We start from the raw sequence: 20,269 nt of genomic DNA on the forward strand, positions 1-20,269 counted from the left end.
ATGTCTGTTCTACTCAGACATTTCCGCCACACCGCTACACCAGTGAGAAGGTTCCAAATTCCACCCTGCGTCTACAACCGATCCTCATGGACGAGAATCAGACATCTTGCTATTCTTCAGGCTCGTGAGTTACGATCCATTCATCAGCTGTCCTTATCTTATACTGATCCAAGTAGGCAATGTGCATCAAAATCACACAATTCGAACGATATATTCATTCTCTTTCAAGGACAGCCTCCAAGTTCTTCCGGCTGGCGAGCCAGCAACCGAGTTTCCTCTCAGTCCTCGATACTGTATTCCAAACAAAACAGCCCTCCTCAATATCCTTATTAATCTCAATTTACACAAAGTATCCACGTATCAACTCGGAATTTGCGAGCAATATTTGTACTGCTACTCTTTTCCAACGCGCTCGTCGAGCCACATCAACATTGGGAACAGTCTCACAATTGCTATTGACGACATAAACGATGGCTCACTACACCTGGTCGACGGCCCAGTAAACCCTTTCCACCGCGGCATTATGAATCGACGCTTGTACTGCTTCGATGTGGTTTCAAAAATTGGCCACTGCGAACTTGCTCATGGGAGAATCTTGGCATTAGTTGTTGGCCTCATGGTATTCATAGAGGGAGATAAACATGTCTTCACACATTGGGTAGTTGCTCTGGATAGCAATGGCATTCTCTGGGCATTCCACTCCGACGGAGTCGATGAGAGGGAGTGTGATCGATGGGTCATTGATGAATGGGATCGGGACGACGATGTGCCGCCGGAATATCCAGAATTACCAGTGACAGATTACAGAAAGGTTCTGGACTTGTTTGGTCCATACGACTCCCCATTGGTCAGACTTGGTCCGTTAAGAACTGTTGTTGGTAAAAAGGGTGGCTTACAACCTGAAATTGCATCCGGCGTTACGAGCTGGACATGCTTTTGGGTACCTTCTGAACCAGAGCCGGAGGAGAAAGCGGGCAAAAAGTCCTACGACATGAGTCCCGCGGAGTTAGGTGCTGAGGATCTAGTCGAGTTAGATGGCTTATCCGTTGACCCATCACGAGAATGAGTCTTGTTGACACTGCTTGGGGGCGAAAGGATATTATTAGGAAAACAAATTCATCAATTTCAACGCTCAAAGATACACCTATACTGTAGCCATGTGATTGAATCGTCGAAATATCGTCTTAAATCAACGATCCTCATTAACTTCAAAGTCTCAAAGTATCGAGCAGATTATTTCGAGGTTGAACGAGTAAAGTGACGTCTGCAAGATGAGACGTTGGACGCTTCTTTTATCCCCTCAACTGGCGTACTTCTACAGGGAGTACTTGGCCTGTAGCAAGGCCCTGTAATTAAGCGAGGACCGCTGAAATCAGAATACTGCGTTGTCGTCCAGGCAGCCTTAGCCTCGCTTCAGCGCTGTATCCTGCAAAAGTGTGTTTTCGGCAGTTGAGTGGATATTTGAAATTACCCTGATCAAACCCCTGTATTTCTCTCTGAAGATCAATTACTTCCATACAAAATATGAATGTGCGAGGTACTTTATGGTCGTTGTTGCGGCAGAACTGAGATGCTGATTTGGTCACGGGGATGTTGTGGAATCACTCAGAACTATGCACACAGTTTGGTGGCCGATCAATAAAGACTCTAGTTTTCCGCAGTCACCCTAATAGATTATCTGGAACTCGTCGGCACACATCAAGTGCATCATGTCAGTCATTGCTTAGCCAGGTGGAGGTGCTCAGATATTCCAAATCAAATCCAGTCAGTTGTCGTGGCGTTCTTGTTCACACTGCACCCGTGGAAATGCAGAACTTTGTATCACTTCTTCCAACCGACTTTCCTTCAAACGACATTATCTGGTGCGAATACGTCAAAGGAAATCTCATTGCTCAACCTTGACTGGCTGTCGGCGCGATGGTGAACGGCTCAGTAAGCCAACCGTCCACGGGTAGCACAGCCTCAGCTGAAGTGGCCTTTAAGCAGCCAATCACATATCGGTGTTGGAATCTCTCGTCGCTGGATTCTCAACCTTCTTTCCCATTGACCCTTGGATATCGTCCCTCGACCCAAAATCATAAAAGTCGTCAACTGCCTTCCGACAAGCTGACTCCTCATACCTTGACCGCAGACAATCCTCGACATCCTCCATCCCATTCAAAGCTACACGTTGCAAAAGATACCAGCTCCCCGCATGATTTACCACCAAACAACAATGACATCTCCACTTAAAGGAACTGTCCTGGTTACTGGTGCCAACGGAGGATTAGGGAGTGCATTTGCGGCCAATTTCCTAACGTCTCCTCAAGCCAAAGAATATCGCGCTCTCTTCACTGTTCGCAATCCGGCCACCGCTCGTGACCTACAAGCAGTCATCGAAAAAGGCCCGAAGGACTCCAATTCCGAAGTTCTTCCCCTCGATCTAGGAAGCCTTGAGAATGTACGATCCCTAGCAGCAGATATCAACGAGCGGGTTGGGAACGGCATTCTTGAGCCTATCAGAGCTCTAGTCCTGATTGCAGCATTCCAAGATGCAAGTTCTGAATCTTTGAAACCCCAGGCTTTCACGCAAGAGGGATATGAGATGGCGTTTGGAGCGAACTATCTCGCCAATTTCGTGTTCGTTCTTGATCTCTTGCAGTCGATGGATAAGGAGCATGGAAGAATTGTTTTTGTGTCAAGCTGGACTCATGACTCCTTCGATCCACAGAACAACATACCACCTATTTATAAAGGCGAAGAATTCAAAACAATGTTCACCAGTGCGGAGGCTCTGTCTAAGGGTATCGAGTATATGGACGATGCATGGGCAGCTGGTATGCGGAGATATGGTGCGAGTAAATTGCTGGTAGTCATGTTCATGTAAGATCTCGACCCCCCGCTGCAATGCATTCTCAAGACTCACAACTCGAAGGTATGAGCTCCAACGCCGCCTGGACTCCGATCCAGCTCTTTCCAATATCTCGGTCCTATCTATGGACCCCGGAGCAATGGGAGGGACTGGCATCGCAAAAAGAGCCCCTCTACTGATTCGCTTCATCACCCAAGTCATGATACCTCTCTTGCAGCGAATCTCGGTCTATTTCTCGCCCAATGGCTCCATTCGACCAACATGGAAGTCTGCCCAAGATCTCATGCTCGCATCGTTCGATGAGAAATATCTCGGCGTGCGTCCCAAGGCCGTTTACTTGAATGGAAGCGCCAAAGCAGAATCGTCAATTGAGTCACGGGATGAGGAGAAGCAGAGGCAACTTTGGGAGGAGAGTCTGAAATTGGCGATGATTAGAGATGGGGAGACGGTGTTGAAGAATTGGCAGTGATCATGCGGATCAGCTCGTGGAGATAGACGCTTGTTGTGCATCTGATCGTAGAAGGTGAGTTTTTGGTGCAAGATAACTCGTAGTAGGGGGGGGGGGGGGGGGGGAAGATCGCTGTACAGCACCTCGAGGTTGAAGATGTAACTCATCAGACGTGGACTCTGGACAGTGGGAGAACCTCCCTGAGAAGGAAGGAGTAAATAGAAATCTCGAGATGACCATCATATGAACGATCGATTACTTCTCTAGTTACAAGAAATATTTTTTCCGAAGACTCGTTTGTTAGGTATGTGATGTAAAGGTTCAAGAGCCGGGGAAAACGGAAGTCCCTGACCTAGTCTCGAAATGTACATCCTGTCCTAGCGATAATTGAAAGAGACATTGACCTGCAAAACCAGACCTGGTGGGCCTCCATTAAAGTAAAGGTCTTGTCTCAATCTTAAATGAACGGCATTCTCTTCACTGGAATCGCTTTCGATATCTCAAAAGTCGCTCGTTAAATTTAATACGCCGGCGAACCCCGCAAAAATGGGTACTGAAAACAGTGGGGTTAACTCCGAGAGTGCGGTGTGCTCCTTGATCCGGGACCCGGGCATCTGAGCCCTGAATCTTCGGAGATAGTGGGCTGCTTGGGGATCGGGATCAGGTAGGGCTGAGTATCGAATTTGTGCCCAGTTTTGGATGTCATTATCAGATGGACAGTCGTGCGATATTTCGTAGTCGATTCGGCTGTTCTATCTGCTTAGGAAATTTCAGTATTTCCTTGTAAAGGCTGACAGTAATTACTTATCTGTTCTATATCCATCTTCGTGTTGAAAAATCGGCTCAACATGTTGTTTAGGTGTTGGTTGGTGGCACAGACTTTGTTTCAGGCGGTAGAGACTGGACGTTTATTCTCCCTAAGAAATCGGGCGGCTCTGAAGATACTCCCCTGTTCCGAAAGAAGCGATACTGCCTTCTTCACAAGTCCCGAATAACATTGCCCGAGGCCAGGTTCGAGGCTCTGGCATACTAGCTTCTCATCGGTATCTGCAGTAGAGCTAAACAGTGACCAAATTAAGGTTGATCCATAGCTTCAGTAGCATCGCATCTAATATGGATCATTACCCACTTGTAGAGGCTCAATTACCAAAGAGTGACTGAAAGTATCAAATGCGTTGGATGGCATCCATCGATTTGCACTTTCGTCCCTCCCGGGCGCGAGCAGCTCTGTCTTAGTCATGGGAATTGTTCCACTTTTCGATTGGCAGCAACCCCCCTATCAAGCGACTCGAACCCTGTCACCTGCAAAGTGCATCAGCGCATCAGCCACCGACCTGGACGACAGACGACCGTCGATGACCAAAGGCGCCAGGATCATCTCCATCACGACTTCAACGCACCTCTCCATCTCCGGTATTCATTACGCAATAGCCGCGAGTATCCTTGCCGTTGAAAAGATACAGTTACATAAGATCATATGCATTTGAGCCTCTCCTAGACCTCTCACGATGTCCCGGCGGACACTCGGCCCTGAGCTCCTCCCTCGGGAGGATGCCGTCGTCAAGACATCGGAGACCGCTCGGGAGGCATCCTGTCGGCTTCGAAACGACAAGAGATGGAACTTCCATAAGGACGAGATCCGGAGAATCTATATCGAGGAGGACCGGACGCTTCAGGTGACCATGAGGATGATAGAGGAGAAGTATGGCTTTAAAGCAAGGTAGGCGCCGTTACTGTCATATTGTTAGTGGCCGCTAGGGTCAAGACTAACATCAAAGTTCAGCCCTAGGAAGTGGAAGATGAAACTAAAAGAATGGAACTTTGAAAAGTACTTCCCCTCAGCCATCATGAGCTTTGCTGTTGCCAAGACGGAGAAGAGAAAGAATGACGAAGGGAAAGACACTGTTTTCTATCACGGCAAATCCTTGATTCCTTCTGAGAAGATAGAACACTTCAAAAGAAGGAAAATGTCGAATAAAGCCCGGATAGCAAGTCCAGATCCAGGTGGGTTGACTTTCTTGGGTGGATGCAGATGATATCTAACTTTCGTCTAGGCACGCCAAGAGATATCAGCTACCATACCCCAGGTCCTGAGCGGTCACCATCGCCTATTCCAGAAGAGCCGACCGATCACCGTTCGACACCAGGAAATCAGAGAAGTGTTACTCCATTGATGGATCAAGGTGTCACTCCTGCCATGGAACATAGTGTGACGCCAAGACCTGCCTACAGCCTTCCTCAGATGATGGACGAAGACTATCCTCGAGTAGAACCACCAGCAATGAACTATGAGCCCAGAGTAGAGGATATGGACGAGGACATGGAAGACTATGAAGTTACTCCCGCACCGCCTAGCTATACCGATGAAGTTCCTGTCCTCAGCCCTCTCATGCCACTGTCGTCCCCGAATTCCTCATCAAACCTTCAAGACCTCTCCCCCAGTCCACAAGCAACTTCACAAGATCACGTCGCCCTTCCACAGATGCAATATCTTACAATAAATCCTGTATTTCTAGATGTGAATCATGTCGGAGAGGAATCGAATTCATCGAATGGTGACCAGATGGCATATCAAATGGACAGGCCAGACACGGGAAAGAGCCCTGACGTGCAAATGGGGGAGAAAGAAGGAAGTGCAGAAGTATCAGATAGTCTGATTCACGGCGTTGTCATCGACTTTCCACGGATAGCTTCACGCCTTTCAGGTTTTGATATTGCCGGCCAGACATCTTATCTTCGAGGATCCGACGACATGTTACCGCCTATCGAGGGGAACACAGATGAAAGAGCACTGGATGGAACTTTAGCGTCGTTTGAAGAGAAAATGGAACTCGCTCAATCATATCGAGAAAGCGGCTCCTTGAGAAATGCTGAGTCAGCATACTTACAAGCTTTGGTGGAATATTCGGAAATACCCAGCGTGGAAGGGAAGATCGCTCAACACATCCCGGAATTCTTACTCTTTTTCAGATCACTGAATAACACTGGCCCTCAACACAACTTAGATCAGAGCGTTTTCATATGTCGATGGCTACTGGTAACCTGCGAGAAAGAGCTTGGCCAGAGGGCAGAAACGATGCGAACGACACATGCACTTGCGGACTTACTACGAAGATCCAATCGTTTAGATGATGCGGAAGACTTGTACACGAAAGCATTTACTGGATTTAAAGACCTTGGCATGGTCAAAGAGAGACTGGAATGCCAGCGCTCCCTCGGAACACTGCTCTTCGTGGTAGGACGCCTCGACAAAGCAGTACACATGCTCGTTTCGACGCTCTGCGAATACATGACGGACGACTCATTGGAGGGAGAAGAAATTGGAGGAGTACTAACGGCCCTCTCGGACGCTTTCACAAAAGTAAAACACGACAAGCATTGGGACGTCATGAAGTCGTCCGTCGCTCAACTGCAAGTCCTCCTCATCCGGCCCAGCGCTGTCTGTCGCTGGTCGCAGAACATCCCTCCGAAAGTCTTTCTCGAAGCAATGCGTCTCGCATCCACCATCTCCGAGCAAGACTGGTACGACACAGCAGAGATGCTCTATCTTGTCACAGTCCCCAGGATCCACGCCTTGGACAACTTCATCTACGGTCGCAAAAAAGCCGACGCCTTCATCGCATACTGCATGCAGCATCAGCGGCGTAAGCAATGGCGTAAATGCATCCGTGATATCCTGCACGCCTACAAATGTCTGATGGCTGGAGACCGCGAGTCAGCAGTACAAGAAGGGCCCGTCGATCTCCTACGTGAGACATGGTCACTTATCAAGAAAGCTGTTGCCGAAGAGCCAAACGTCACGAAAGATGCGTCGACGCGAGAATCAATGCGAAAGATCGACCACGCGGATCAGAAGTTGCTGTGTTGGAAGAAGCTGCAGCTGAGTGGACTGCTCGACGAGAGCGAAGAGGAAGATTGGGACAAAGATACCACGCGCAGCTCCAAATACGGAGTTACGTACAGTGTGAGCGATGTAACTGGAGTCAGCTACTCTGCTTATTATAGAGAATTGCATTAGGTGTTTCGCTTTTGGGAGTTCGCGGCGCGATATGGCTTTGGTTGGGTGAGGAATGGCATTGCAAGCAAGGAGCAGGTTTGGGTCAGGGTATGCGCATCGAGCATTGGTGCATGAGCAAGTACATATGTAGAGAGAATACCCCCTCATTTTGTTTATCTGTCTACTTCTTGTTTCTGTTTTCGGCTGGGAAATCTTGGTGTTGGAGAACCGGAGCGGAAAGATTTGATTCGAGATTGCTGTCATTTAGCGTTGCGTTGTTCTTGCTTCTATTTATATGTCGGGATGAGTGGCCAGTCGCATATATATACACTTAATTCTCTATATGATGAAACGAGACTATGATAGAAGACTTCTTGGATTTGCTTTCTGGATCTATGGTGTGAATTTGCCCTTAGTTGACTATGTGCGGTGCGGATCAGGCTCATCGAGTTCATGCCTTGAAACAAGACGCCATTTACTACGATAAGTCCATCCAGTGTAACAATACAACCGGATTGGCTCTCTTCACCATAGAACGCCCGCTTTGCCCTCCTCACCTGTGGGGATAGTTATATCACGTGTCTCGTCTCGGCACGTGGTCTGACGCTAATTTTAACCTTCCATCATCTCACGTCGGAACGCGTGCAGGACCTCATTTATCTTCACAGCATCGTCAATACTCAGTATCGATTCTATATGCAGAGGATTGCACAGCGTTCTGCCAAGATGCCTGTGTCGAGACTGTCCATAATGAAGGGGACCGACAAGGAGCACTATGCTGCCACGATTAATTCGCAAGGCTGGCAGGCGGCAGTATCCCACAATCCTTTCATGGCACACCTCTCCCCCTTATCGTCGTTCTTTCTCTTGATACGCAAATAGAACAAATGGCGTGTGCCGCAATGGCTGCATCATGGTGTAATGGTGGCGCACCTGTTCCAAGGTCATGCCTCGCTGCACTTTCATTCCCAGCCCTGACTGGTCGGCGTTATCGACCAGTCACGATTGAGGCCAGCCTTGTCTGATTTCTTGCATTCTTATCTTCACTGGTAATTTTACTTCTATTCTGTCTTCTTCGTTGAATCAGCATTAATTCTTTTGATATCGTCGTTCGGGCAGTGTTGAATTCCTTTGCAAGTTCAGAAGAACTTGCTGCCAAACTAAAGCTTGAAGATACAGCTCAAAGCCATCAACCAACCTTTCCAGCCCTTCAATTGCGAGCTACAAGCTATGACGCGAAATGCCCCAGCCTCAAGTAGCAGCAGGACGACTGCAGATCAATCGCCCGAGTCTGTTCGTCTCATACGCAGCGACCATGATTGGGACATGTACAAGAACGACATTCAGATGCTTTATATATACCAAGATATGTCTCTCCAAGCAACCATGGAAGTCATAGAGTCAAAATATGGCTTCAAGAGGAGGTCTGTACATCCAGCCCCACTACCTCGCATTGTTACTGACAGGGCTTCTCAGTCTCCGCAAATGGAAGTCCAAGATGAAGGAATGGGACTTCATCAAGCACATTCCCCCCAACGAGATGGCATTTGTGGTCTTGAAATCAGAACAGAGGAAGGCGGATTCAACAAACCCCAAAGACACGATTTTCGTCCGAGGAGATATCACAATCACGCAGGAGAGAATTGCAAACTTTAAGAAATTGAAGAAAGCAGAGCTCTCAGAATTGCCGTTCAATGCAGGTGAGAATATCTGTTCTGGCTTGGTATTGATCCGAGAGTAACATGAGCGTTCAGTTACCCCTCCAAATATCAGATACTTCACCCCAGAACCAGACCCGGAAGAAGAAGATGCTGTAATGGAGAGCAATCGCCCGTCGGAAGAATCGTATAGAAGTCCGGAATCTACAATCAACAGCGACGAAGCAGTTCAGCCCGATGCACAAACAACCTCATCTATCCGTTCGCCGAACATGGACGAAGTTAAGCTCGGCGTCACTTCACCCAGCTTCCAGCATATTCCATCTACCGACACGCAGGTCAAAATGATGATAGCTCTAGCAGACAATCTCCAAGTCGACGGACATTTTGATGAGGCTGTATCTTTGTATCGCCGAATTATCGATGAGATGAAATCCGATCCGAGCGATACGAAGTGGAAGGTCCAGTGTTTACTCTGCAAGCTCCTATGTGGGAATCAGTCCCATCCAGTTGACCAACATGAGTTGGCTCAGCTCTTACTTGCGAACTGGGCCTGGACTTACAAGCACAGCTACTCTTGTGAGAATGGAAGTCAGCTATACCAAGTTGCGTTTCGACTCAGTCGCATCGACGACAACGACGACCGCAGCCTCCAGAAAATCCGAGTTCTAGCATGCGACCTGTTGGTACCATTTGGAAGCTTCGGGAAAACATGGAAATTCGGCTCCCGAGATCCCAATTCCGAGATCCTTTTCGGGGCCATTGAGCTCGCCAACGCCTGCTCGGAACTTGCCTGGTATGAGGCGGCAGAAACTCTGTTCTCGGTGTTGATGGGGGGAAGTCTCGCTGCTTTGGACCGTGTAGGGCGCAAGTTCGATAAATTACGTGCATATATATGGTTTGCGCATCATCAGCAGCGACAGGAGAGTTGGAAGGATGCCGTGAGCGCTCTTTGTGATGCCTATCGCATCATCACAAATACACTACTCTTCTCTGGAAACGCTGTGGAATATCACGCATTGTCGAATCAACTAAAGACGACCGTCAACGGTATTTCGCCATCTTGGCGGTACTCTACATCGTCAATACAGCTCAAAGAACTGATGGAGATGGCTGAGCAATTAGATTCCATCATTGCGGACGATGAAGATGCGAAGAACAGTATTCCCAGGCTCAACTGTGATTCTACTGCGCACAGTAGCTCGAATGCTGGGAAATATGGCATTACTTATTCTGAGAGTATGATGTCGGGCGTCAGTTTTAATTACGCTGCGCCTTCTCTTGAGGCGCTCATGAAATACAACTACGCAGTAAAGATTCGCATAATGCACTTCCATCCACCTGCTGTGCTGCATATACCAGTGCCCGCCACACGATACTTGAGCCAATCTAGGCTCGAGTTTCAAAATTGTTAGGCTTTGGATTGCAGGTGTGTTGCGCTTCCTTTTCCAGGATGCTGCATATTGCATATTGCACTTCCATCCTGACGCTTGACTGGTCAGCTTTCTCGGCCAGTCAGGATCAAGGCGAGCCTCATGCGACCACTCCATTCTCAAATATCTAACTTCAGATCGACTTGACTCCTCCGTCCTTTGTCAACCTTCTCTTTCTTTAGAGGTCAACTTTCGCAAACCGACAAAATCTCCTGCTAGATAAAGGCCAATTTTTCAAGATGCTCTCATCGTCGATCAACATGTCTCAGGCCACGGAGTTATCTGATCCTCTTTCCGGTCCCGAGAACCCAAATATGGGTTCAAGGCCGACCACGAAGTCAGGTCGGCGGGAAAAGAGTGATGCGAAATGGGAGTCGTACAAGGGAGAAATTCAACAACTTTACGTCGAACAGGGCAGACCGCTGAAAAGCGTGATGCAAGTATTGGAGACCAAGTACGGTTTCAAGTTCAGGTCGGTAAAAAGTGCCCTTCTTCGTCCATGGCTGGCCGCATAAGTAACAGGAAATTTGTAGCTTGCGATCGTGGAAAGCGAAGATGAAGAAGTGGAACTTCGAGAAGAACCTGCCCGCAAATGAGATGGCTTTCATCGCCGCGAAAGCTGATAAGCGGAAAGCTGATGAATGCAAGGATACTGTCTTCTTTCGCGGTGGTATTAAGATCGAATCCGAGAGAATTGATAATTTCAAGAAGAGAAAGTTGACTGCCACTGATATGGCTGACTTACCAATCATCGTGGGTATGCAGAGTCATGACACTCTTTCGCGCTCCCACAGGACTGATGGCAATAGACACACCTTGCAACATGACTTATCACACCCCAACGGCAGCCGGACTTGAGCTAGGCGAGACAGAAGCAATCATCACTCATGATTCTTCGATCGGTCAGTCGTTGCATGCCAACTTCGAACTCGGAGATGAGGAATATCATGGTTCAGCAATCAAGGATTTGGGTGCCAAGAATTACATTCCCAATGTCGTCAATCGTCCAGGAGAGACACTCGATGCAGAGCAACATTCAACAGGATGTATCGGTGACAAGACCTCAGGACGGTCAGATCCTGGCTCGCTCAATCCGGAAGGAGGTATCATAATGGAAAATAGAAATGGCAGTTATCCACAGGTCATTTTCAATGCTGAAACTATTCGCAACTTTTTGCATGGAATTCCGGCCAGGCCCATCGCTCTGGACATTTTCCTTGATCTTCTAACGCAGTTTCCGACGCGAACACACGATATCGATGACGCTGATTCGCAATCAACTATTTTCAATGATGACAGTGCTTTTTCGTTTGGAGATGAATTCTTCGATATGAATGCCAAGTTCATCATTGATAGTATCAGCTCTGACTCGAATTCTCCGGCGGACCTTTCAGTCGAGCTTACCACAGAATCTGGAGTAATGGTGGTCCCAACTGCCAGGCCTCACAGGTGGAGTTTGATTTACTCTCGTTGCTTCTGCATATTAGGAGATCCGATACATGCTATGCAAGAGGCCTATTGATTTCATCAGCAATCCAGCTCATCCACGCTGCCTTCGCGTATCTGGACTTGTGTTCTGATGAACCGACTTGTCGCACCTCTCTTGCCCCAGTCATCGCGGGATTGGTCAACTGCATTGCATCTCTCTGGTCCAAAGAGGTCATATGGAACGCCGAATGCCTCGCATCCGAGACTCTCCAGGAGACTTTGATAGGCCTAGAAAGAATAGCAGTTCATCTCTATGAAAAAGAGCTGCTCGAAAGTGCCGAGGCCATGTATCGCCAGTTAATCCGCCAAACAAGGCCAGAAGAGGAACATCGCTTGCTTCGACATCATCATTATCTTTTTAAAGTTTTGAACAAAGCTCAACAGCAATTGGAGAGAACTTCGGGGCCGGAAGAAAGTTTAGAGGAGCTCGCGCGTTTATCAGCTGCAAATCTGGCCTGGAGCTTTAGATATGGACTCGCTAAAGCTAACAAGACTTCCTTTCAGCAAGCAGCAGAGGATTTACATTCTATCTGGACTCGCTTTTGCTCACAGATCGATAAAGATAATTCACAGGCGGGCAAGAAAGAGTGCACGCTGCCACAACAGATCCGAACACTGTTGCTTGAACTGACGGAGAAATTTCGGGGTCAGTATTTCTATTGGAGCTCTGAGGAGCCAGAGCCACACCCGCATGTGTTTTGGAGCTCTTTGGAGTCGAAGCTGTTTCCCTACCTGACGAGGCTCGCGAGATTCGTCTCGTTGCTAGGTTGGCATGATATCTCGAATGGTCTGTTCTATTCCGCCCTTAGTTGGTTTCCTGAGTTAGACCGTATCGACGCAATCCGAGCTTTCGCATGGCAAACTGTGAATCTTCAGCAACAACAAAGATGGCCAGCTTCGGCTAGTGCTCTTGAGCAAGGGCTCACTATACTAACAAGATCGAAGTATCCGCCGATGACCTTCACAGACTTTAGAGATCTTGCACATCTTTTGAAGGCTGCCCTAAAAAGGATGCCTTTGGGTGTGCCGGGAAGGTCAACCCTAAAAGACTTGGAGACAAGAATCGACAGGCAGGCAGCAGGACCTTTCGAATGGGGAAAGAAATGTGTATTTTCAGTTGTCACATCGGCCTCACGCGAGGAGATGTCAATGTCGAGCACCGAGCGGTCCACTTCATCCACTTCATACACTTGGGAGTCCTCCTCTTCCAGGTATGGGGTCACTTATTCTGAAGGGGGGCTCTCAGACATCAACCATAACTACTCAGCACTATTTGAATGATTGTCGAAAGCGTGTAGTAGAGGCAAAGAGGTTGGTCCCTTGCCGGAGAAGAAATGGGGTCTCGAATGCTAGATGGCATGCACCTGGATCCAGGCCATATTCTCATTTCTTCTGCACATCGAGACCCGCGAGCTCACTCAGATGTAAGCAAACTCTCCCAATCCTTCCCCGCAATGTTCCCAATTCACATCACTGATTGTCTATCTGCCAGACTTCCAGGCACTGAGGATCAACCGCATTCAGTCGTCCGTAGCCGCGCCTGGGATCACGAGGTGTAGTTCCAAGATTGGGACTCACAGTGATTCATTGGACGACCTGAGACTGAAAATTAATGCCTAGGAGTAGTGGGTGCGATCTGGCCTTCACTCAAGAACCTCAGTATTACCCTCAGAACGACAAGTGCAAGATTTGGATAGACATTTCAGAGTTTGGTGGCTTGTATTAGAGCATTGTTTTCATTTCATTAGTCTAAGGATTCATTCTGCCTTCAACCATCCTTCTTCTCAATCACTCATCATTTGTTTCCAGCTTTCGAGTCCACAGCCCCTCAAATGAATACCCGCTTGACATCCACCTTCTGACAGCTTGGATTCTCTGGGGCACCCGTGCCAACGACCCAAGCCAAAGTCTGATAAACATATCCCGCATTCGTGATGCATGCATACCAGTGATAGTATGCCTGTGTCTTGTAGACTGGCGGCGAAACAGTATTGTCCAAGTATCCAAGAACATATAGCTTATCCTCCTTGTCGAAGCCAAAGCTAGAGAATCCCTGATCTCCAGGGAAGAACAGAGGCACGGCGACATTTGTGGTGGGTTGAGGATTAAGTTCCAGAGAAGAGGATGCGTTGAAGTTGCCGCCGTGCAAGACCCATGTGACAAGACCAGTGTAGCCTAGCTCCTCGTCGGGAGTCTGTTGATCGGTGTAGTTGAAATTGTAGGTATTTGAAAGAGTTGGTGGTCCGCTTGCTCCGACGCACAGTCCTTCAATTGCAGCTCCTTCGTGGCATGCATACAGGGCAGCTCCGTTCAGGGTGCTGTTCGTCGCGGATTGGAGGACGAGTTGGAATGGTTCGGACTGATTGACGTAGTATTGTGCAGAGATGCCAGTCGCAAATGCGAGGCCGCCGGCAAGGAAAGAGGTGCGCATTCTGATTTTGAGAAGGATGTTTTGATATGGATGTAGTGGTGTTATTAGGTGAAGGAATTAGTGTCAGTTGATCTTGATGAAAACTTGAGAGATGACTTGCTGTTGATGCTTCGTTTCTGATGGAACTGCCCTTACCTTTATACTTTGTATTTTTGAGTTGTCTTGCAATTATCCAGAAGTGGCAAGCTCGAAGCATGCTTGCTGCGGGGACCGAGATCGACATGACGTTGAAACTCGTATTCAACCCTCACTCCCACTCTGTTGCATGGAGTAACAGCGAACCACGAGCTTATTCTCTCGTTTACCAAGCTAGTTTCAGACAAGCGGCGAGGAGAGTTAAACTATTCCGACTGTGTTTTGTGATCAACTGATGAGTTACAAAGTTCACGATACTCGTAAAATCAATCAAAAGAGGCAATGACGTGCAGCAGTCGCAAGTTATTTTGAGTGGCTGAACAAGCATTTGTTTCGGGATTTCACTGCCGGGTTCATTTTGCCATCAAATGATCGTCCGACTTAGACCTGGCGGTGAGATCGAGAGTAATAGCCTTGCATAATGCGGACTGAACACCGCTGTAGGACAAGCATATTATCCGCAGAAGAAGGAAATGGTAGCATCGACCTTCGTATTTTCGTGTTGAGTTGCATACACGAAAGGACAACTGCATGCGAGGCAAATCCATAGATGATGTCAAAATTGCCAGTCCTCGATAGCTAGCCGGGAGTTAGGATCGTCCCGCAAGCACCACAAGTGGACTTTGCTCCACAAGTGGCGGAGACAGCTTGGGGAAAGTGGAGTGAAATGCTTGTCAGCAATATCAGCAAGTTCAATACGATCTCAGCAATATAGAGAGCGCTATGGAAGGGTGGCATGCTACGACCTTGATCACTACCCGACATGGGCGACTTGAGATGTTACCACCAGCGGGGTCCCCGACCTTGACTCAATATCTTCACCATTACGAACTTTGCCATCCATTCGGTCCTTTTCGATCTTTGCATATCAGTAATCGGATTTGCGGCCGTCGTCGATTGCACAAGACCAGCCTATTCGATTACTGCCACTCCAAGAAAAGGACCGTTGTCGTATGTACTGTTCGGGATGCATGCTCGGTCTTGCATGTCCCTGAATCTTCAAAATCCAAATTTGAAATATGGATACCATTAAGGCTCCAACTGGCCTTATGCTGAGGTTAGCATGACAAGTGTGGATTGAACAACGCCCCTCTTCGGTTGGCAACAAAGCAGCTTTTGGCATCATCCAGCTTCAAGCGATAGGAGCAGCTTCATGAGCTCGTATCCAGGCTCCTCGAAGTCTTCGGTATACCAAGACTTCCAAAACACATGTCAAACCTAGTAGTGGTCCTGTCTCAACTTCTGCCACCTCAATATCTGCACAGTTTGTCCTTGAAAACAACCGTTTGTTTATGACACAGGCTTCTTAACAGCGAAGAGGAATTTCCACGTACAATCGCAGAACAATACATCCTGCTGGCCTACACGTGGCCAGAGTTTTGACAAAATCTGAACAGGCGCGAGGCTCCGGAATACGAGATATTATCCTTCATTCAGCATGCACGTCTGTCATATAAAACGACATCCTTCGGCCAGCCCCAACCCAGACAAAATGTGGCTGCTCTGATCGACCTCGCTTTGTTTGCAAGATGAACAGGTAGTATGCCGTAGCTTTCATATTCCAATGGCTAGCCAGCACACCAGAACAAGGACTACAACATCCGAATTGAGACGATTCGCTGGGCCACCGAGGTTCAGCTCGTTGTTGGCGAATGCTACTTCCATGACCGAAGTACCCCGAGGCACTGCAAAAGATCAATGTCCAGTTTGTAGCGAACGTTGGAAGCTTGTAGAACTTGAAAAAGGATCCGCCGAAGGAGGAATCGAAGAGAGAGGAGGAGCTATTCGTCATTTCTGCCAGCGGGCCACTGAGGCTACGGAGGTCGAGATTGATGGGAATGACGAGCTGGCGAACCATTGCTACATTTATACATCAGTATCTTCCTTGCCATATATCATTGGTACCTACAGCAGCATGGTCCAAGTCCTGCCTGTCCACGCACCTGTTCAACCTCTTCTCACCATCCATGATCCAGTTGTTGTCCTTGCAGAGCTTCTCTCGCATGCTCGCGCAATGAGGATCACTGTATTTGCTCGGCAACCTTCCCCTGCAGAATTGAATCCTCATCAGAAGGTGTGATTGCTGCCATTTTCGGGTTATGGGGTCATGAAGGCCGCGTCTCGAGCTTGGATATCCCGCGACGAACGCTAGCGCACGTGATCTCTCGGCGGTGTTCCTCCCTCCCCTCCCGCCTGCTTCTCCTCGCTTGTTATGTTTTTCTGTTCATTGATAGTAGAGAAGAAGACGGAATTTACTCATGGAACATGTCGACATATTTTCGGCCAACAGGCAGCAAGATCTAATATTTTTCATGTCCAATCACTCTCAGTCCCAAACTAAGACAGCTTTGATGACCTTTCCACTTAGGACATCCTTCGCAGCATCATTCATATCCTTAGCTGGGTACTTTACAATCAAGTCGGTGAAGGGAAAGTATCCACTCTTCCAAGCTCCCACTAGCAACGGTATGAACTCTTGCGGATAACAGTTTCCCATAGCACATCCAAGATACACCCGACCAGTGTTGACGGTATCGAAAATACATGTCGATACTTCGGCAGTGAGCTGTAGCAAATGTCAATTAGGGCTACCGAGAAGAAGCAGAGCTCTAACTCACCTGGCCAACTCCAACTTGTACAACCATCCCCTTCTTCGCAGTAGCTTTTAGCAAGTTCCTCACAATCTCAGGCCTTCCAGTCGTATCGATCGTTCCATCGACTCCTTTGCCATCTGTAACTTCCAGTAAGGCAGTTTTCAGATCCTCGACATCCCGAGAATTGATCATATCCGTAGCACCATACTTCTTGGCAAGCTCCAATCTCTCGGGTACGATGTCTACAGCAATGACTCTGTTGGGAGGCGTCGGAGAAAGCCCCAGCGCCATCAATGCGGCTAAGCCAACAGCTCCCACTCCTACAACACAAACAATATCCTCCCCTTTTGGCTTCAGAACATTCATCATAGCTGCAATTTCGATTAGCCTAGGCCATTTGCATAGAATCAACAAACTCACCACCAGCACCAGTTATAATTCCACATCCTAAAGGCGCCAGATCATCTAGAGGCAGGCTCTTGTCAATCTTTACTACACTCGTTGCCATCACAACAGCATACTTCGAGAACGAGCTCTGCCCAAAGAAGTGCGACGTAATCGCGCCGTCGCCTTCCATACTATATGCCTTCGATCCATCACTTCTCCCAACGCCAAAATTGCCTTTCTCGAAATCGTAACAGAATGAGCTCTCGTGGGTCTTGCAGTACTTGCATTCTCCACAACAGGTGTAGGTGAGCAGCACATGGTCACCAGCAGAGGTGTTCCTGACTTCCCTGCCTGTTTTGACGACTACTCCGGCTCCTAAAAGTCATCAAGATCTGGTACACACAAGAGACAGATACTCAATGCGCTTGAGAAAGGGACTAGCAAGTTCACTTACCTTCATGGCCGAACACTCCCGGAAATAATCCAGGAATTGACTTCTCCTTCGCAAAATTTAAGTCTGTGTGACAGACTCCAGTTGCCTTGATTTCGACGAGCACTTCATCATCTCGGAGTTGATCTTCCACGGTGATTGCTTGGTAAATGAAGGGAGCTCCCGGCTCCTGCACCACCAACGCCTCGGTAATCATGGTGAAAATACCGTTTAACTGCTGGTCTACAAGGTTTCAATTGATCATTCGATACATCCAGGATCAAACTTAAAAAAAGCAGCGTTATTGTCTACTTCATATCCGAAGTCCGTCGTCGTTAGACGATGTCCATGTGCTGTGTCTGCGAGATCCCGTTGGCTAGGTTCAAAGCATTGCAATCGTACTACTCGACAAATGAGCTTGCTTGAGTTTGGGATCAAGATGCTACTTTGGGCATGAATTTGGGCGAGAAGAATTGAGTTATCAAGATCCTGTCATTACCCCGCCATCCGACTGCAATTGCGGGGGATTTCCGTGCGGGGCAGCATTCGTGCCCACATTCAGTCAAGCACCATTCATTGAGCAGCTTCCAATCAATTACCTCAAGTTTCGACCAATTCATGAAGTGGCAATCTGAATTGAATTCAAATCGCAATTCAAGTGGCATTCAAAACCCGTCTCAAAAACGAGTATACAAATTACAAATGCAGAACGTAATCGACATTCCGATTCGGTCATAGATTTTCCGAGAACCTCCAAAATATTACAAGGAGACCTCTGGCAATTCCTCAACTCAAAGTCGAGGCAGTATCCATTGTTATTAGATCCTACAATCGTCTATCCATCAGCCACATCTCCTACTCCAACTGTTCATCCTCCATCCAACACCTAATCTTGGCTCACTTAACCTCAACATTATTCGTTGAAGTCCCATCAAGATGATAGGTGATATCTGTGGCAACAGACATATCAGGATTAACCTCCACAATACGAAAGTCCTGTCCAGTGGAGTTTAGCTGTTCCTCTACAGAGGTGGGGCCAATCTGTGCCTGGCCTGCCAATTCTTCTCTACTGCCCTTGAGTCCGCGGCGACGAGGGTAGTAGTTTCCATCCTGGTAATAACCTCCTTCGACCTGGGTGTTTCCCCAGACCCAGTTACCTCCTGTAGGATGAATGAAGCCACCTGGTCCAGAAGCACACTGGTTGATGATCTCTTCAGAGGTATCCTGTAAGAAGTTAGGGGGTGTCGGGAAGTAGTGTGTAAATTAGGATATCACGTACCCAGCAAGTCTGTTGGTTTGCTGCATTGAGAGCTTGCTGCTTGAAGTCAGTACTGTGTCTTTCAGCTCTGAGGAGTAAATACTTACGAAATATCCACCCCAGCAGAACGAAGAGCCAGGACCTTTCCAATTGGTACCACAATCACCCCAATCAGCGCCGTGATAAGTCTGGATTCTGGTGTTCGAGTTCCAATTGTGTAGACAAAGAGTTGATCTCAGATTCCAGGCGAGCTGTACACCAACATCGCTGGTGTAGATGCCGTTGGTGACACTCGGCCAGCAGTTGGCGGCAGAGGCTGACGCAGACAGAGCTGCAACGATGAGAGCTTGAAAATGCATGATTCTACTTGGTAGGCTGTCCGAGGTCTGCAAGGTGTGTCACTACTGAGAAGTTTGGAGTTCTTTGAAGCTGAACGAATTTGAAGCTGGCAGTGCTGAATGGAGCGGAAGACCTTGGGCTTATATCTCAGCCAGAGCCAGCTCAGACCCACACGCCCACATCCAGTAGGTCTCAGTTTCTACTATGGAATATTCTGCAACTTGACGCTCCAATGATTCTGTAAATTTTCTCCCTTGATCGGGTCTCAGAAAATCAATCATCCTGAATCATCAATCATCTGCATGTATGTAAGCAAGTTACCCTCGTAATCTTGTTCTTCAGACCCTCATCCTTCTGTCAAAATAACTAATACCCACGTAAACACCACCTGCACAATATCAAAAATAGTCTGCTCGTGAGAACGAAACAATAAAGCGAAGGGTTCTCAAAACAAAAGTACCCCGAAGTTGACTTTTGAGAACCAGGCTGCACAGATACGAGACGATACATTTTCCACATCTGTCCCGGTCTCCGGGTTTGACAAGAAGCTTAAATTAATTATTATAGGTCGCATCCGCATGCGGGCCAGGCCGCGCTGCTTAAATTACGCAAGATATCCACCTCGACGGGCCGTTTGTCTTGAGTTGGGGGCAAGAATGTGAGACACTGACAGAAACCCACAATTGGTAATCGCCGTGCATGCACTTGGGGCGAAGGTATTGACCTATTCATTGTATTTTGTTTTTTTGGCGTGATGAATCAGCAGAGAAATCTGCCCATAGGTGGGAATGTTTAGGGAGATCTACATCTGGGCTTTTAG

At 47.9% G+C, this 20,269-nt stretch overlaps 9 protein-coding genes across 10 annotated transcripts; 6 read left to right on the forward strand and 3 right to left on the reverse strand.

Annotated features, from left to right (window-relative positions):
• On the forward strand, positions 1 to 1,066 carry ONS95_013749 (uncharacterized protein; the record flags this gene model as incomplete). The annotated part of the gene is made up of 2 exons (XM_058507392.1): positions 1 to 124; positions 177 to 1,066. The coding sequence occupies 2 exons, from the start codon at positions 1 to 3 to the stop codon at positions 1,064 to 1,066; spliced, it is 1,014 nt and encodes a 337-aa protein (XP_058356561.1).
• A 589-nt stretch (positions 1,067 to 1,655) lies between these two features.
• ONS95_013750 (uncharacterized protein) lies at positions 1,656 to 3,401 on the forward strand. The gene is made up of 2 exons (XM_058507393.1): positions 1,656 to 2,862; positions 2,915 to 3,401. Exons 1-2 carry the CDS (start codon positions 2,195 to 2,197, stop codon positions 3,318 to 3,320), a joined length of 1,074 nt encoding a protein of 357 aa, XP_058356562.1. The 5' UTR covers positions 1,656 to 2,194; the 3' UTR covers positions 3,321 to 3,401.
• Positions 3,402 to 4,538: 1,137 nt separating this feature from the next.
• On the forward strand, positions 4,539 to 7,664 carry ONS95_013751 (uncharacterized protein). 2 transcript variants are annotated; one of them, XM_058507395.1, is made up of 4 exons: positions 4,539 to 5,019; positions 5,083 to 5,127; positions 5,199 to 5,303; positions 5,354 to 7,664. In XM_058507395.1, the coding sequence occupies exons 3-4, from the start codon at positions 5,267 to 5,269 to the stop codon at positions 7,315 to 7,317; spliced, it is 2,001 nt and encodes a 666-aa protein (XP_058356564.1). In that variant the 5' UTR covers positions 4,539 to 5,019; positions 5,083 to 5,127; positions 5,199 to 5,266; the 3' UTR covers positions 7,318 to 7,664. The 2 variants fall into 2 exon arrangements, with proteins under 2 accessions (XP_058356564.1, XP_058356563.1); XM_058507394.1 differs by having other exon boundaries at positions 5,083 to 5,303.
• An 862-nt stretch (positions 7,665 to 8,526) lies between these two features.
• On the forward strand, positions 8,527 to 10,369 carry ONS95_013752 (uncharacterized protein; the record flags this gene model as incomplete). Its single annotated transcript, XM_058507396.1, has 3 exons — positions 8,527 to 8,720; positions 8,773 to 8,996; positions 9,051 to 10,369. 3 exons carry the CDS (start codon positions 8,527 to 8,529, stop codon positions 10,367 to 10,369), a joined length of 1,737 nt encoding a protein of 578 aa, XP_058356565.1.
• A 257-nt stretch (positions 10,370 to 10,626) lies between these two features.
• On the forward strand, positions 10,627 to 11,909 carry ONS95_013753 (uncharacterized protein; the record flags this gene model as incomplete). Its single annotated transcript, XM_058507397.1, has 3 exons — positions 10,627 to 10,859; positions 10,921 to 11,144; positions 11,197 to 11,909. 3 exons carry the CDS (start codon positions 10,627 to 10,629, stop codon positions 11,907 to 11,909), a joined length of 1,170 nt encoding a protein of 389 aa, XP_058356566.1.
• A 1,794-nt stretch (positions 11,910 to 13,703) lies between these two features.
• Positions 13,704 to 14,306, reverse strand: ONS95_013754 (uncharacterized protein; the record flags this gene model as incomplete). Its single annotated transcript, XM_058507398.1, has 1 exon — positions 13,704 to 14,306. One exon carries the CDS (start codon positions 14,304 to 14,306, stop codon positions 13,704 to 13,706), a length of 603 nt encoding a protein of 200 aa, XP_058356567.1.
• A 1,699-nt stretch (positions 14,307 to 16,005) lies between these two features.
• On the forward strand, positions 16,006 to 16,521 carry ONS95_013755 (uncharacterized protein; the record flags this gene model as incomplete). The annotated part of the gene is made up of 1 exon (XM_058507399.1): positions 16,006 to 16,521. The coding sequence occupies one exon, from the start codon at positions 16,006 to 16,008 to the stop codon at positions 16,519 to 16,521; it is 516 nt and encodes a 171-aa protein (XP_058356568.1).
• Positions 16,522 to 16,767: 246 nt separating this feature from the next.
• Positions 16,768 to 18,069, reverse strand: ONS95_013756 (uncharacterized protein; the record flags this gene model as incomplete). The annotated part of the gene is made up of 4 exons (XM_058507400.1): positions 16,768 to 17,007; positions 17,060 to 17,406; positions 17,456 to 17,797; positions 17,877 to 18,069. 4 exons carry the CDS (start codon positions 18,067 to 18,069, stop codon positions 16,768 to 16,770), a joined length of 1,122 nt encoding a protein of 373 aa, XP_058356569.1.
• A 680-nt stretch (positions 18,070 to 18,749) lies between these two features.
• On the reverse strand, positions 18,750 to 19,469 carry ONS95_013757 (uncharacterized protein; the record flags this gene model as incomplete). The annotated part of the gene is made up of 3 exons (XM_058507401.1): positions 18,750 to 19,076; positions 19,132 to 19,167; positions 19,218 to 19,469. 3 exons carry the CDS (start codon positions 19,467 to 19,469, stop codon positions 18,750 to 18,752), a joined length of 615 nt encoding a protein of 204 aa, XP_058356570.1.
• Between the last annotated feature and the right edge of the window lie 800 nt (positions 19,470 to 20,269).

The sequence above is a fragment of the Cadophora gregata genome (assembly GCF_030347475.1).
Source record: "Cadophora gregata isolate MNR1 chromosome Unknown scaffold_8, whole genome shotgun sequence".
Classification (NCBI taxonomy): Eukaryota; Fungi; Ascomycota; class Leotiomycetes; order Helotiales; family Ploettnerulaceae; genus Cadophora; species Cadophora gregata.

Bases quoted from the DNA above. Each gene is read 5' to 3' on its own strand.
- ONS95_013751 (XM_058507394.1), top strand. From the start codon at position 4,808: ATGTCCCGGCGGACACTCGGCCCTGAGCTCCTCCCTCGGGAGGATGCC. The intron at 5,020-5,082 runs GTAGGCGCCGTT...ATCAAAGTTCAG, and splicing joins AAGTATGGCTTTAAAGCAAG to CCCTAGGAAGTGGAAGATGA. The intron at 5,304-5,353 runs GTGGGTTGACTT...ACTTTCGTCTAG, and splicing joins GATAGCAAGTCCAGATCCAG to GCACGCCAAGAGATATCAGC.
- ONS95_013750 (XM_058507393.1), top strand. From the start codon at position 2,195: ATGATTTACCACCAAACAACAATGACATCTCCACTTAAAGGAACTGTC. The intron at 2,863-2,914 runs GTAAGATCTCGA...CACAACTCGAAG, and splicing joins TTGCTGGTAGTCATGTTCAT to GTATGAGCTCCAACGCCGCC.